The sequence below is a fragment of the Anastrepha obliqua genome, chromosome 5 (assembly GCF_027943255.1).
Source record: "Anastrepha obliqua isolate idAnaObli1 chromosome 5, idAnaObli1_1.0, whole genome shotgun sequence".
Taxonomy (NCBI): domain Eukaryota; kingdom Metazoa; phylum Arthropoda; class Insecta; order Diptera; family Tephritidae; genus Anastrepha; species Anastrepha obliqua.
This window is the reverse complement of record NC_072896.1, coordinates 100,115,960-100,131,086: the sequence shown is the minus strand read 5'-3', so window position 1 is coordinate 100,131,086 and position 15,127 is coordinate 100,115,960. Positions and strand designations below refer to the sequence as shown.

General features: G+C 35.7%; 1 protein-coding gene across 1 annotated transcript in view; it reads right to left on the bottom strand.

The window, feature by feature from the left end:
- The window catches only part of LOC129249023 (putative neural-cadherin 2), a 124,272-nt gene extending 109,471 nt beyond the window's left edge, over positions 1-14,801 (bottom strand). Inside the window, exon 1 of the mRNA XM_054888634.1 lies at positions 14,741-14,801. Coding sequence (XP_054744609.1) covers positions 14,741-14,792 — 52 coding nt within the window. The 5' untranslated portion in view covers positions 14,793-14,801. The remainder of the gene's footprint in view (positions 1-14,740) is intronic.
- Positions 14,802-15,127: the final 326 nt, after the last annotated feature.

The following is a 15,127-nucleotide window of genomic DNA, read 5'->3' as shown; positions in this document are numbered from 1 at the left end:
TCTGAGACCGCAACTGGCAGCCCATCTACTGAGTGTAGCCAGTGCACCTTACAAAATTTCAGCCATTACTGATGGGAAGGGTCCTGAGACCATTAGGACCAATTCATTGGCATATGCTGCCACCTCTGTCCTCCCTGTTTAAGAGAGTTAATATTTAATCCATAGCTACTAGCCAAAGCAGAGACGAGAGGACACCGCCGTGTGGTTTACTTATATGAACGAACCTAGTGATTCTAGTCCCTCCTGCTACAGCATTTATTTCCCTACCGCCAAGCAGGGACGAGATCCAGAGGTAGATAGGTCTTTCTGCCCCCAGCCTATTTAGAGCGGTGTCAATTGACTCAGCCGTAATATTATTAAAGGCGCCTCCTATGTCTATAAAGGCCGCTAAAGTAAATTGTTTTCCCTCCAGAGATTTCTCTATTACTATTACATTTGCAGGCGTTAAAATGTTTAAGCAAAATCAAAAATAAAAAATGCTGTTTGGATATGCCAAACTTCACTAAATGAAAATAAGCGGACCAAAGACGAAAAGATGAAAAGAGGATTTCTATTTGTGCAGATTTGGAAGTATTGCTCATTACTCTTTCGTACATATAGCTATATGTAGTGTGCCCTAACGTCAGAACAGCGTTTTATATACGAGTATAAAGAGATAATAATAAAAAAATTGTTTTGTTAATAACTATTTTCTATTTTTCTTCAACGTGGCAGATCTTTCTCTAAGTGATTCTGGAGCTTCACTGGTCCTGGAGGTTTAAGGCAATTTAAAAATGATCAAACAACAAATTCAATGATTTTTCCTTTTAATTTGTCGAAGCTTAATTAAAATAATCTTCGGGAACTGTAGGTTGGGTTATCTATGGGAAATGGGTACCAAACAAAAGAGAAATATCTTGAAAAATGGAAAAATTCTCTTTTAAATTATTTTAGAACAGAAAGGAGAATGTAAGTGAAAAGTTATACTTAAGAATTAGTATTATTAATATTAGAAGAAATTTTTAATTTTTTTCCAAAAAAAAAAAATTTGTTATATATGATATTTTCACTTTCAATGACGGCAATGCCTATTTTCTGGATTTATTGGTTCTATTCAGGAAATTGTAATAAAAATACCTCTATTACGCAAACTGCATACCTATATTTTCATACTTGTTTTTTTTTCGTTCTACAACTCCAATTTAAACGTGCCGCGAGATACAACTCTTGTTTTGTTTTTACCTTTTCTGTCGATGGGTCTTTCAACGGGTCATGCCACTCTTTTGTTCCTCTCCACGCTAAGGTTGATAAATGTCAAAGGAAGTAAGAATTAAGCCAAAGCATCAGAAACGAGCATGAAATACAAAAACAAAAACACACAACAAGGATAACGAGTAGCTGAAAGGGAAACATGTTGCATGAACTAGCTGGAAAAACGATGGGTAGATCTAATCCGATTGACTCTGTGTGGCAGGAAGAAAAGGGAATTCACAATGAATTACTTGTTTATACACATACAGGGTTGGCCATATTAAACTGACCCATGTGATTATTAAAAAAATATGGAAAAAGAAATATTTTTTTGTGTTTCATTGTGAAAAACATTTAATTTAGTTCAAGGAGATTCGTTTACATCACTTTTTGAATATGATATCGCGCAAGTGGTCGCCCTTAGCACGTATTTGGATATGTACAGGGTTCGCCATCTTAAACTGACCCATGTGATTATAAAAAAAATATGGAAAAAGAAACATTTTTTTGTGTTTCATTGTGAAAAACATTTAATTTAGTTCAAGGAGATTCGTTTACATCACTTTTTGAATATGATATCGCGCAAGTGGTCGCCCTTAGCTCGTATAGCGTAATGTGCCCGTTTTTCGGCGTTTTCCATAGTTTTGGCCAGCGTCTCGGCCGATATGGCGGCTATTTCCCGTCGGATATTGGCTTTAAGTGCGACTAGTGTCTTTGGCTTGTTGACGTAAACCTTAGATTTCAAATTACAGTAAAAAGTTATAGGGTTACTCAATGGGTCAGTTTAATATGGCCAACCCTGTACATACAAAATGTATAACTACATAAATGGCTTACAGATAGTTGCACGCTGCCCTGGATGGAAAGTTTATGACATCAAAAATACAAACAAAAGCTTGGGCAAATTGCGATTTTGAGGCACTGTCTCTCACCCTCACTCTCAGCTTGGCGGTGTTGTTCACTACGAAAGTTTTTGGTAGGTAATATTGCTTTTACTTTTCGAACACTTGCATTTCGTAAGCTGCAATCTCTAATCTGCAGGCAGTTTTTGTTGCTTAATTTTTTTCTTTTGCTTTTGCCTTTACTTTTCTTTTGTTTCAGTTAGGATGCTTAGTGCGGGGTTCAGATAATTGTTGGCACAATTTTCTCTTTTGCATGCCATAAATTCCGCTTTCATCGTTATGTCAACGCTTTGTTTTTGCCAGTCAGGTTGTTGAAAGCAGTTACAGCTAAACTTTGACTGGACAGTGACATGGCAACCATAGAAGCAACAACGACATAAAGCGCAAATCTGTGCCGAAAGTGAATGTAAGAAGTAAATGGTGGCTTACAGGGCACAGTGGTACCGTAGTGCGATATTCAAGCAAAATTTTGATCCCTCATTAATTGGGAGTACCAAAAAAATGTAGCAAACATTATTATTTGTTGCGACTTTTTCGATAATGAGCAGAAAAACTGAAAGTACACGGCGTTAAATAGTTATAGCACTGGCACTGATTAAGAGTTTTTAACTCTTGTTTATATCTAATTTAATTTTAAACATTTTTTTATAAAACTATAGTTCATTCTTATATCAAAAATATATAAATAGAAGTTTTAAACTATGCACAAATTAAAATAAATTCCAGAAGAGTGGTAGGTGATGCCACTTCACTATGCAATGGCGTTCAGAGAACACTTTCTTATTTGAATTTAATAATTTTTTATTAAAAGCATAGTTCATTCGCCAACAAAAAGCACAAAAATTCAATTTTCCGACTGTGTGCAAATGAAAAAAAAAAAATCAAAAACTTTCATTAAAACTTGAAATTTTTTAATCGCGTTGATTTTTGAAATTTTTTTCTGCTGTATAGTATATCAAGCGCATTTTGTCTGTGTAATGAATGCTCGAAATTTGCTTCATGTATAGAAAATATACAACACCGCCAGCAAAAAATAATTATCAAAAATCAACTCGAATTTTGAGCTACTTAAAACTTACACTTTGTTATACCAAAACTCAACTGGCTATAAAATTGCATACCCTGATTTTTTCTCAAAATTTTGGTTAAAAAGTTTTAAGTCCTAGTGAACATTTTTAATTTTTTTTGTTCATTTAAAGTTTCAAACTTGAGTTTTTGTAGTCCTTTTTCCAAATCATCAAATTTTGTTTGTCAGGCTTGATGCTTTCCATAACTGTACTAAAAATTTAGAAATTTTCTGAATGTTTTTCGTGTATAATAATTAAAAAGTTAATGTAAAATAAAGTAACGAAGAAATTAAAAAAATTGGTTTTAGTCAGATATAAAAGTGAGAAGTCGTAAGATTTACTTATAACGTATTTACTAAGGGGTTCACCTTCTTAAGCTTATTGGCCCTATCGATATTTTTTAACTTATTTATAAGTGGAATTATAAGTTTTCGCTTGCTCGAATATTTATATTAAACAAAAGGCTTTCCCATAAAATAAAGCGCGAAAGATGAAGAAGAAAGTTTTTGCAGACCTGACACAAACAAACAAAACGAAGTTTACTGAAATATTGGATGCCGGCTAATATATCAAAATCCTGACTAACCGCCAAGTATTGCAAGTGGTTAAACCAGAGTGAAAACTCACTATTCCATCGCCCTTAAGACCTCTATAACCGCCTTTCTTCGAGGCAGGAACCACTGTGTTGTGGTCTTAAATGTATTCGTAAGAGGTGTCAGTTGAATCTTTTTTGGGGTATTTTAATCAGAGTATAGAGGACACAGTGAAAGAAACTGAGAGACGAAACGCAAAAAGCAAAATATCACCAAAGCATGTCTTACTGTATTTATATACTTATATATACAGGTAGTTGACGCGTATATCATTTTTTTGTGGCGTGCGTGTTGATGTTGTTCAACAAATGGAGGGACCTACAGTTTCAAGCTGACTGCGAACGGCAGATATTTTGTGAGGAGCTTTTTTAGGCAAAAATACACTCAGCGGTTTGCCACTGCCTGCCGAGGGGCGACTGCTATTAGAAAAATGTCTTGTTTTTCTTAATTTTGGTGTTTCACCAAGATTCGAACCTACATTCTCTCTGTGAATTCCGAATGGTAGTCACGCACCCACCCATTCGGCGTCCGCTGAATTTTTAATTGTATTTTATGCAAAATTTGGCTCGAAAACGAGCGCAAAGGCTCTTTGAGTCTTAACTGCAATTTTTATTTTATTTTTATTTTTCCTCTTTGTTCACTCCGCTCGAGAGCATAGGGTCTACACAAGACTCCTCCATCGTACTGAACACTGGACTGTTGTTTTTGAGTCGTTCGACGGATATTGGCATCCGCTAGCTCGCTCTACATCGACCTTTTCCAAGTATTCTTTGGCTGACCATATCCTCTAATCCCTTGAGGGTTCCAGACCAATGCCATTCTCATGATGCTATCTGGTGGTTCTTTAAGCATGTGACCTATACATTGCACTTTCTGCGATTGATTTGCCATAGGATGTGTTCCTCGTTCGTTGATCTCTACGGCGCGTCGTTGCTGATTGTGTTCGGAATATTCTGCAGATGATGCGGAGACATTTGTTGACGAAAGATTGCAGCTTCAGTGCAACCAGCTATATTTTACTTCCATACAATTATACTGATTTCGCAAATGAGCTGAATATTCGGAGTTTAGTGTGCCAGGAGATTTGCGAACTCCCCCATACTGTATGCATTCGTCGGAACGCCACCCTTGCTTGGTTTAGCCTGCAGTTGACATCTTCATCTGCTCCACCGTCTGAAGTGATAGTGTGACACTATCGCCTGAACTAAAGTTAAATGACGGATATAAATTCCCAAAGTTACATGCAATTATTGGTACATCAAAGAAGGTGAACCCTCATTTAGAACTCAACACACAAAACTTTGCAAGAATCGTCGCTGGCAAAAAAATCGGCATTTCTGCAAGCTACTCCAGAGACTCCTTCAGTAAAATGTGTTGCCTTAGAGAGGTAGAAGTGTTTGTCACTTGGTGCGAGATCACGCAGTGGATGCCAAGAAACCTCCTAATCCAACTCTCATAGCTTTCGGCGTATCACTGTTGATGTGAATGGTCTGACATTATGCGGCCGGAACACGATTCCTTTCCTCTTGGCCTAAGCTGGCCTCTCCTGGGCAATGTCTTCCTCCAATAAGCGAAATTATTCTTAGTATCGGTCTGTCATAATAGTTTGGCGATAGGGCATAGATGATTCCTTGTCAATCGTTTTGCTAAAACTTCGTATTTCTAACGTCTTCAGCTCAACCCCAATCACATTTTTGAACCGCGAGATGCAGATTCCTAAAACCAAGTATTGGTAATATTAATTTCTTTCTAGTGCAAGAAACCCTCATAATTTTTTTATGACTCGAACAGGCGAATTTGTTAGTATACCTGAAACCTTTAAATCTAATACAGCTTACTGACCTCATCATGGTTTCCCCTTCTTGTCTACTCTTTGGGAATCTGTGTCCTTACACGAAATTAGTTATTCATAAAATTTGCATACACTGTGTAACAAAATATTTCAGGAAGCATTGCGAAACAAGGCGATGGCCATTAAGTCAGTAGAGATCCAACTGTTGCCACTAAATGTGGCAGCTTTCGCTGAAATCTTAGCTTTTGTTTAACGAACGTGTGCGCGTGTGTGTGTGTGTGAGTGCATGAGGCACGTATGTTGCAATAATGTCATAACAGACATCACCAAAGGCATGTTGTGTAGTCGTTGCCTAGCCGATTTTTTTTCAGAGGCCTTTGTTTTAACTTATTTGGCGCTACTTTTATACGTACATATCTATGATACCTTCTTCGTTTGTAATCTGGGTTACATTGTTGACTGAATGTTGTTGTGTGCGGAGCTCTTTTGCACCGATTCCGGTTGCTGTCGTTGATGATATAGAGCTGCGGGGCGTTTTTTTAATGAATGCGCAGCTCAAATTTACTTGCATGAAGGTTTGTATATGTTTGCATGTGTGCTCACGTGCAGCATACATACACAAATACGTATAGGTGTGTGTGTGTGCGGATACTTGCATAATTCGCGTGCACTGCTGATAGGGAAAGAGTTGTTGGCAAGAATAAAAACAAATTAAGATTTAAAAAATACAGCAACATTTTTGTGATTTTCGCTTGTTTATTAGATCTATACTTTCTTTGTTTTCGCTTTGTGTTGTAAGATTATGCATACCCGTAGTGGCACAAAAGTAGACCAGACTCGAGTGATGTTGGAGGGATGCGAGTATGTGAAAAAATTTTTTTCAGTGTGTTTTGCGGGCGCTTATGTGGTTGAATCTTTTGTTACTGCAAAAATACGAAATTTGTTTCCCTCTAAATTTGCTGCCAATTTAAGTCTTCCGTTTCAAGTGTCATTCACAGCTTACTTATTTTTATTCAGTGATGTTAGACTAACTCAGACACTGACTTTATTTTTTTTATTCTCTTTTTTTTAATTGAAAATGATTCACTTATCTTAAGAGTCAATAAAAAAAGCGTTTTTCAAAATTATTTCAAATTGTAATTATATATTGGGGTGTTGGGTCGAGGTACCTACAGTTTCATGCCGCCTCCAAACTATAGACAGTTTTTAATGAGGAGCTTTTTCATGGCAGGTAAAAATGATGAATGCTTAAAAAATGAAAGTTTAAAAAAATAGTTTTTACGAGTCAGTAATATTTTTTTTTCAATAAAAATTAGCTTACAGTAAAACTATATTAAACAATTTTAGTTTGAATATTTCTTTAAACCTTTTCTTTAATTATTTTTTGCTATACAATTCACATAAACAAACAAACAATAAAAAAGTAAAATGTTTGCTCCTCGGTTTGATTTGAAAATTGGAGAGTTAATATAACCATCTTAAATAAAATAAATTCATTTCCACAATTTATTTTTATTTTGGCCATTTTAATGATATTTTTCAATTTATTCATTAAAACAATATACAAAATTTTTTTTTATCATTTAAAATGGCGGATGTACACTCAATTATTCCAGGAAGGTCGCAGCGGAGCTGCTCAATCGGCGGGCATTATAGCATCTGCGTCAGTGACCTGAATACAAAAAACCAAAAATGTTTTTGTTTACTAATGTCATAATTTCGATATGAATTAAAAACAAATGTAAAAAAAAACCGCGTAATAAAATGCCTAAGAAAGTGAATTTTGGGGCGAATTTTCCTACTATTTTTGCTTCGAATAAATTATTTTTTCCAAAAATTTTCGAAAACTTAAATTCACATAGAAAGTAATATCATAAGAAAGATGTGTGTAAAATTTCAGAGAGATCGGTCAATAAAACGTCTAAATACATGAAAATTCAACCTCTCCCAGCGCTCGAACGCAAAGAAGAGACTATCTATAATATAAGAAATACTCAAATTTACGTTCTAAAAATTTTTTGACATATTTTTAAAGAATTATATTAACATTTTATGAAAAACAAAAAAAAAAAATTTTTTCGAAATTTTACAGGTATCTGTCCCCTTAAGCCGAATTCGAACGATATTTTTTATGAAGAGCTTTTTCATGGCAGAAATACACTCGGAGGTTTGCCATTGCCTGCCCAGGGACAAGCGCTATTAAAAAAAAATAATTTTGATTTTTCTGTTTCATGCACGGAGGTTCGATCCTACGCACTCCCGAATGGCAGTCCCACATCAACCCATTAAGCTATGGCGGGTAAATTTTTCTATTACGATACCGAAACTTTCGGGATTTCGTTATGGCAATTTCGGGATCTCGAACAATATATCTGTTTTATCATTTTAAATTTCCAAGCTTTAAAAAACACCCGATATATCTCATCTACTCATGATAGCTGGGAGTTAAATTAAAATAAAAACAGATTTGGACCCCACATGACTGACACACAAATTTACTTACATTATTTCAGATTAGATTGCACTTTTTCATGGGCGCAATTTGGAAAAAATACGCATTCGATAGTTCCAGTTTTTTATAAAAAAGAGGTAATCAGTATTTTGGTTTTTTTTTTATTTTTAGCTTGGAGTTTAAATTTTTAGGACACACTATTCGCAATAAGTTTATCTAGGAACTTGGCGGAAAGTACATCCAAAAAACTAAAAACACAAATACGAAAGTAAAATTCAATATAAAACTAAAGGCCTTCAAATATGTTTTTTTTTTTCGTTTTTTTAAGATTTTTTTTACCCAAAATTTAAAAATTAAAGACCCTCAATTTCACATGTTTTATTTATTTGGCGAACGATATTTCGACTTCATTATTTTTTATTAATTTTGGCTTATTTTATATATATATGTATATATATATAATTGGCGCGTACACCCGTTTTGTGTGCTTGGCCGAAGCTCCTCCTCCTATTTGTGGTGTGCGTCTTGATGTTGTTCCACAAATGGAGGGACCTACAGTTTCAAGCCGACTCCGAACGAAGATATTTTTATGAGGAGCTTTTTCATGGCAGAAATTCCCCGGAGGTTTGCCATTGCCTGCCTAGGGGCAACCGCTATTAGAAAAATATTTTTCTTAATTTTGCTGTTTCACCGAGATTCAAACCAACGTTCTCTCTGTGAGTTCCGAATGCTAGTCACGCACCAACCCATTCGGCTACAGCGGCCGCCTATAGTCAAAGAAAAAATAAGTTTCCAGTTCTCATAAAAACAAAGTGTCGAATTTTTGAAACGGATTCTTTAAGCCAGGAATCACGAAAAAATCAAATTTTGTATATCTACATTTTCCGAAATACAAAAAATTCTTCAAAATCATATTTGAAAAAAAAAAAAAACTGAAATTAAGCCAATTCGAAGAATATCAACCTTCTCCATATTTTTGCCTTACTACGACAAACACTAAATAAACAAATTCATATTTACTCCATATATTTCTTTTTTATAACTGAATTATTCTGAATTTAGTGTCCCTAATATTTCATGAGTTTGTTTTCATTTAATTTATTTGCATTTTTTTATGTAGCTGCAGGTCATCTACCCTTATTCTATTACCCATTAGTGCGGTGCGTCACTCTGTAACTAATTAAATTCACTGACCCTTCTGCTATTGCCGCTGCCACCTGCCCATCTCCTGCTAACCATTGGCCTCTGGGTACAAGAAAAAGCCATCCTCATAAAATATTAATTACGCATAATCATGAATCTGCTCGCTGTGGCTGCGCGTAGCAGCAAAAACAAGAAAATGAAATTTGCTCATAATTAAAAATGCGCGCGAAAATTTGCAAATGAAAACTTCGAATGCAAATGACAATACCAAAGCATTGGAGTAAAATATGATTCTGGAGTTTTTCCGGCACTCTGTGCATATTTGTGTATAAAATAAGTTTGACTACTAACGAAATTCCGCTAACAGATGTTTTTGCAGCAATTCTGAGAGGAAACAAATGAATTTCAATGAGATGACCCAAAATATTTACATATATAAAGGATGGTTTTTCATTAAGGACTGAAAAACTTTGAATTAGTGGCCCTTTTTTTGTGTTTTGGTTTTGAGGTTAGCTTCCCTGGGGAATTTATGAAGCATTGACGAATGCGAGAGCAACTTTTATTAATTTAAATTAATTTTTAAAAATATTCTTGTTTTATTATCCCCACACACACCCATTAAAGGAGTATTACATACTAGCGTGCGCAATGTTTTCACTAAAAGCTTTTATTATTATTATTATTTCATTCTTTCTTTATAGTGTTTTCGGCATTCTTCACATATGCCTTATTACACATAATAATTAATTGTGTGAAAGAAAATTCCGAAAATAACAAACATACGCTGCATGAAAGATATCGCACAAAAGCGCAGCAAAAAGCGGGAAAGGAAAATTCATATATGTAATATACTACAGCTGAAAGGGGTAAAAAGTGATTATTAATGGACGGTAGATTGGTAGGTCAGTTAATGTGCGCTCATATCTCCATACATGATTTTCCATTTTTAGCATTTATGTGTACAACATTCGAAGTTGATCTCTCAAGCGCGGCTTAACCTTACTTATTCGCATACGTCTACATACCTGCGTTCATATTTTTATGGCTGTTCGCGAAAATGGAAAATCCTTGTTCATATGAATGCTTTTGGTATTTCAGCTTGTGAGAAGCGTAATATTCTGTTTCTAAAAAGTTAAAGTTCCCCAGTGGATCAAGGTTTCGTATAAAGAGTAAGTATTAAAAAGTACTTATGGAGTACATCGAAAGAAGTACTACATACATACATACTGCATTAGATACATATAGATATGTGTAATATGCAGCATATCTATGTAGAACAACGAAAAGACGTACATTCACCACAAATTTATGTGATTGATCGACTTGTTTTCCAACTTGTGACGCGCTTCTTATTGTCCTACATAAAAAGGAGCATTGCGAAGCTCGTGCCTATAGGGTTTTGCGATAAGTTTTTCTTTACGATAGAATCGTGCTCTGATATTTGTTTTTACCTGCCGAGCAGCAACCGCTGTACACACAATTTTAAACCATCATGTCAAAAAAATCAATATGTATCAGGGGAGAAAAATGTATGAGGTGAAGTGAAACTATTTTTGATTCAGGTGAGAAAATACTTCGAATTCCTCATTTGATGTAAACTTTTTCCGTGCTTAATGGCGTTACCCGTAAAACTTTATTTTTTTTCTTTGTGTTAAAACTCCATTCACATAACTGAATAAATTCTGTTAGCAGCTGCTAAAAAGCCTAAAGTCACCTACTTAAACGATATATATCCAAAAGCGGCATTCCATAGGGCACCAGGTTAGAAAATGACTTAACAAATTCTAATTGGAGGAAAATAGTTAAGAAAGTTTAATTGTAAAAGGATGGAGAACTTTTTGCACTAATGGAAACTTGAATTTTTCTTGTTCTTCAAAGTTGCAGGCGTCAATCAATTACACTGTGCAATATTCTCAGAATCATTGCCTGGTGGCGCGATGACAGAGGTTCAGGATTTTTTTTTATTCCTTGATAAATTATACAAGTAAATATAAAAAAAAAAAACAAAGTAAATAGAAGTAAGGAAATAAAAACCGATTTAAGGTACTGGAATACTGAAGAAAAACTCTTTGATTTAAAATTTAATTTAATTTAAAAATTTTAAATGTAATTTCAAAAAATGTTCAATAATACGCAGCACTAAATACTCAGCTTATTGAAAATTAAAATTTTGAAGAAAGAATTTGAAATTTTCAACTTATCGTCGTTTGTTGGATCAAATTATGACTTTTAAAACTTATTTTCCCGTTTTTAGAGGCACAGAAACAACCTAAATTTATTTAAATTTACAAAAATCCTCCTGCATGTACATTAATGTAACAATTAAGGCAATAAAGGAAATATAATGTGAACATAATAACATTTTACCAGACCGAGAACGAACCCAGATCCCTTAATAAGGGAACTAAATTCAATATAGGACTGTAGGTAAAGAAATACGCCAATAAAATGACTCGTGAAGAGCCAGTGAAAAAGTGTATCGAAAAATGGCTAAAGTCACTAAACTTTTCTTGGAGATAGAAAATGATAGTTTTCCTATTTAGCGCTATTTACTTTCTTAATCTTAAGTACTTTCTGACTAAGTAGGCAACTGAGTAGTAAAGTCCTCTCTCGACGAAGAAAACTAACACTCTACAAGACTCTCATCATGCCCGTCCTAACGTATGGCGCAGAAGCGTGGTCGATGTCAACATCCGATGGATTTGTGGACCTTTGCACATTGGTGACGGCGAGTATCGCAGGCGATGGAACAATAAGCTGTATGAGCTTTACGACGACATAGACATAGCGCAGCGAATAAACATCCAGCGGCTACGTTAGCTGGGTCATGTCGTCCGATTGGATACAAACGCTCCGGCTCTGAAAGTATTCGATGCGGTACCAGCTGGTGGTAGTGGAGGAAGAGGAAGACCTCCTCTGCGCTGGTGGAGAAGGACTTGGCTTCACTTGGTGTGTCCAATTGGCGCCGGTTAGCACGAGAAAGAAACGACTGGCGCGCTTTGTTAAACTCGGCAAAAATCGGGTAAGCGGTTATCGCGCCAATAAATAAGAAGACTTACTAAATCCAGTTATAAATATGTGTTTTTCGAGCAGAAGTCGTTGCGATCGCGCAAGCATGCACAATGCTGAGAGAACGTGGGAGCGAGGGAAATATTAAAATTTTCTCCGAGAGTCCAGTCAAGATCAGGGCTCTGGTGACGCTATGGTGCAGATCCAAACTAGTCAACTCCTGTAATCTTTCCAATCTCTTGGGTATGCAGGTAGCATTTTTCTGAACCCGCTTCCGGGATAGAGGAACAAAGAGGGATATGAAATCGCTGATTAGCTTGCCAGAAAGGGGAGGGAATTGGTCTCAGAAGACCTCCTACCTAGACATCGCCATCCCCTTGACACTTGTTAAAAGGGAATTGCACAACTTATTTCTCAGGAAAGCGCATGTGCTATTTCGAAAACCCTTTGACCCAATAAAATAGAAAGGCCTGAGGACTCTACGCCATTCAATTTCCAAGCTCGTAGCTGTTTATCTGTCATTGGACAATCAACGTACAAGTGGAGAAGCTAGGTTTACCATCTAACCTCCATTGCAGATCCCCATTTGGGACCTTTCAGAGAAGGAGACTGTTAAGCACCTTCTCTGTAAACCTCCGGGCTTGGCAGTTAGACGATTAAGAGCACTGGATGCTCCTTTCTTCGACAGCTTGGAGCAGTGCGCCAACCCAAATCCCATAAATATTCTCCTTTTCATCAACAACTCTGTTGGCTGTAGATATCTGCCTGTTGGAGGCCTCCTAATCGTATCAGAACGGTACTTGAGTGCTACTTGGGGAGGGCCAGATTGGCACTTCGACCATTTGCATTTAGTGATTAAGGAAAAATAGAAAGTCTGTTGAAGGTAATCAGAGCTCAGGCTCGGTAATTGAGCGATGTTCTCAGATGTTGTGGGGAAAATTTGAGGTTTATTTTGGAACTTACACATTTGAAACAAAAATACAAACACAATTCACAGAAATGGTTTAAATAAAGGGTTTTCCAATTACAGGTGTTACAGGTGAATGGATTGCGCTATCGAAAGATGATTAACGATTTTTTATGGCCGGAATTGGATGGCATTGATCTTGAAAACGTTTATTTTCAACAATACGGCGCTACGTGCCACACAACCAACGGAACCATTGATCTTTTAATCACAACTGACCACCCAGATCTTGTGATTTAACACCTTCTGACTTTTTTCTTTGTGGCCAAGTGAAAGGGAAGGTCTATGCCAATAGCCCAGGGTCGATTCAAGACCTCAAGGATGGAATTCGAAAGGCTATCGAGGGCATAGGGCAGCCGCTTTACAATTCGGTTATGGAAAATTTCATGAAAAGTATATTGGCCCGTAAGCGTGGTCGTGGTTGTCATTTGCCTGATTTTATTTTCCACTATTAACGGCATACCTTCCTCTTTATAATGAAATAAACATCCGATTATTTATATTAAAAAATAGCACTTTTCTTTGTATATCAAAATAACATCTCTTATTGGAAAACCTTTTATCATTTGGGACCATTTCTAATCTACCCAACTCGCATTAAATATAAGATCAAGCCGGAGGTATTCCTTTTTTAATTTTTCAGGAATTTTTATTAATTGCATGAAGTTATTGTGAGAGCAGACCCGGAGTGAGATTTCCCAAGAAATATATTTGCGAAAGATTTTAACCCTCTAACTTCATTTTAACAGCTATTGTCAGATACTTCTGAAATAAAGGTTGAAAAATACCCACTAAGAGATATAACAATGGGTTAAAATATCTTACGAAGCAATTGCTTCTTAAACTTTATTTCATGTGTCCGAAGATTATAATTAGCTCAGATTCATACTTTAAACGCCATTTGAAATTTTTCGAAGTAACCTTAGTCAGAAATAAAAAAATTTTTTTTGAGCACCAAAAGGATTTTTTATTTCTTATGTCAGTTATAAATAAAAGCCGATGTTAAATTATAACAATAAATTTTTTTTTTCCTTGTTCACTCCACTCCGTAGCATAGGGCCTCGACAAGGCTCAGTCTTGCGTTGGTTTCGTTAATCTATTTGCTGTCTGACAGGGTTGGTGATTAGCCTGCCGCAATAAATACCTAATAAATACTACTTACCTTTACGAAATGTACCATTAAGCAACAAGAGCTTATTGGCCAGTTTTGACAATTTATGTGTTTCCTTTATAATTTTAATAATTTATTGTGTTTATTAAAAACAAATCAAACAAATTTTCATCACAATTTCAAAGTTTTTTTAAGAATTTTTAGAAAAGTTAAAAATTTCTCATAAAATTTGGGTCTAATAAAGTGCAAGTTTTTAATACCTCAAAAATTTCTTTGTGTTTTGCTAATTTTTTTCGCTGACGGTGTTGGGTGAGTTCTTTCATATAAAACAACAAATTTCGAGTGTTCCTTCACATTGGCCGTGAATTGATTGTTTTAAACGGTGTTAAATCAATAAAAAAACAGTACTTTTGTAGTATTTTATTCATAACTGCTTCACTTTTAAGATAATTATTAAATATTTTTATTACTTACCCAGATAAGTGCTATTTGTGAGTACCCAAAAGATCTTTAACGGATCGACCATAACTACAAAGCGTGAGAAAATGTGCGGAACACAGCTTTGCTGGAACTCTTTTCTACTCCATGAAATAATAGATGATCGTAGCGCTGCTGCTTGCGGTAACAGTGTCAATACAGAAAGCAACAACACTAAATGCTGCCAGGTGAAGGCAGCAAGCAGAAGAAGCACGTCACTCGGATGTGCAGGGTGTTGGGTGACGGAGATAATTGTTGCTGTGTGGGCAATAATTATGATGAGATCTTAAAGGTAAAGGTGTTTTACTAGAAATTGAAGAGCTAGTGCGATTTAACGGTGCTGATATGAGGTGAAATAAAATTAACTTTTTTGCGCGCTGAAGA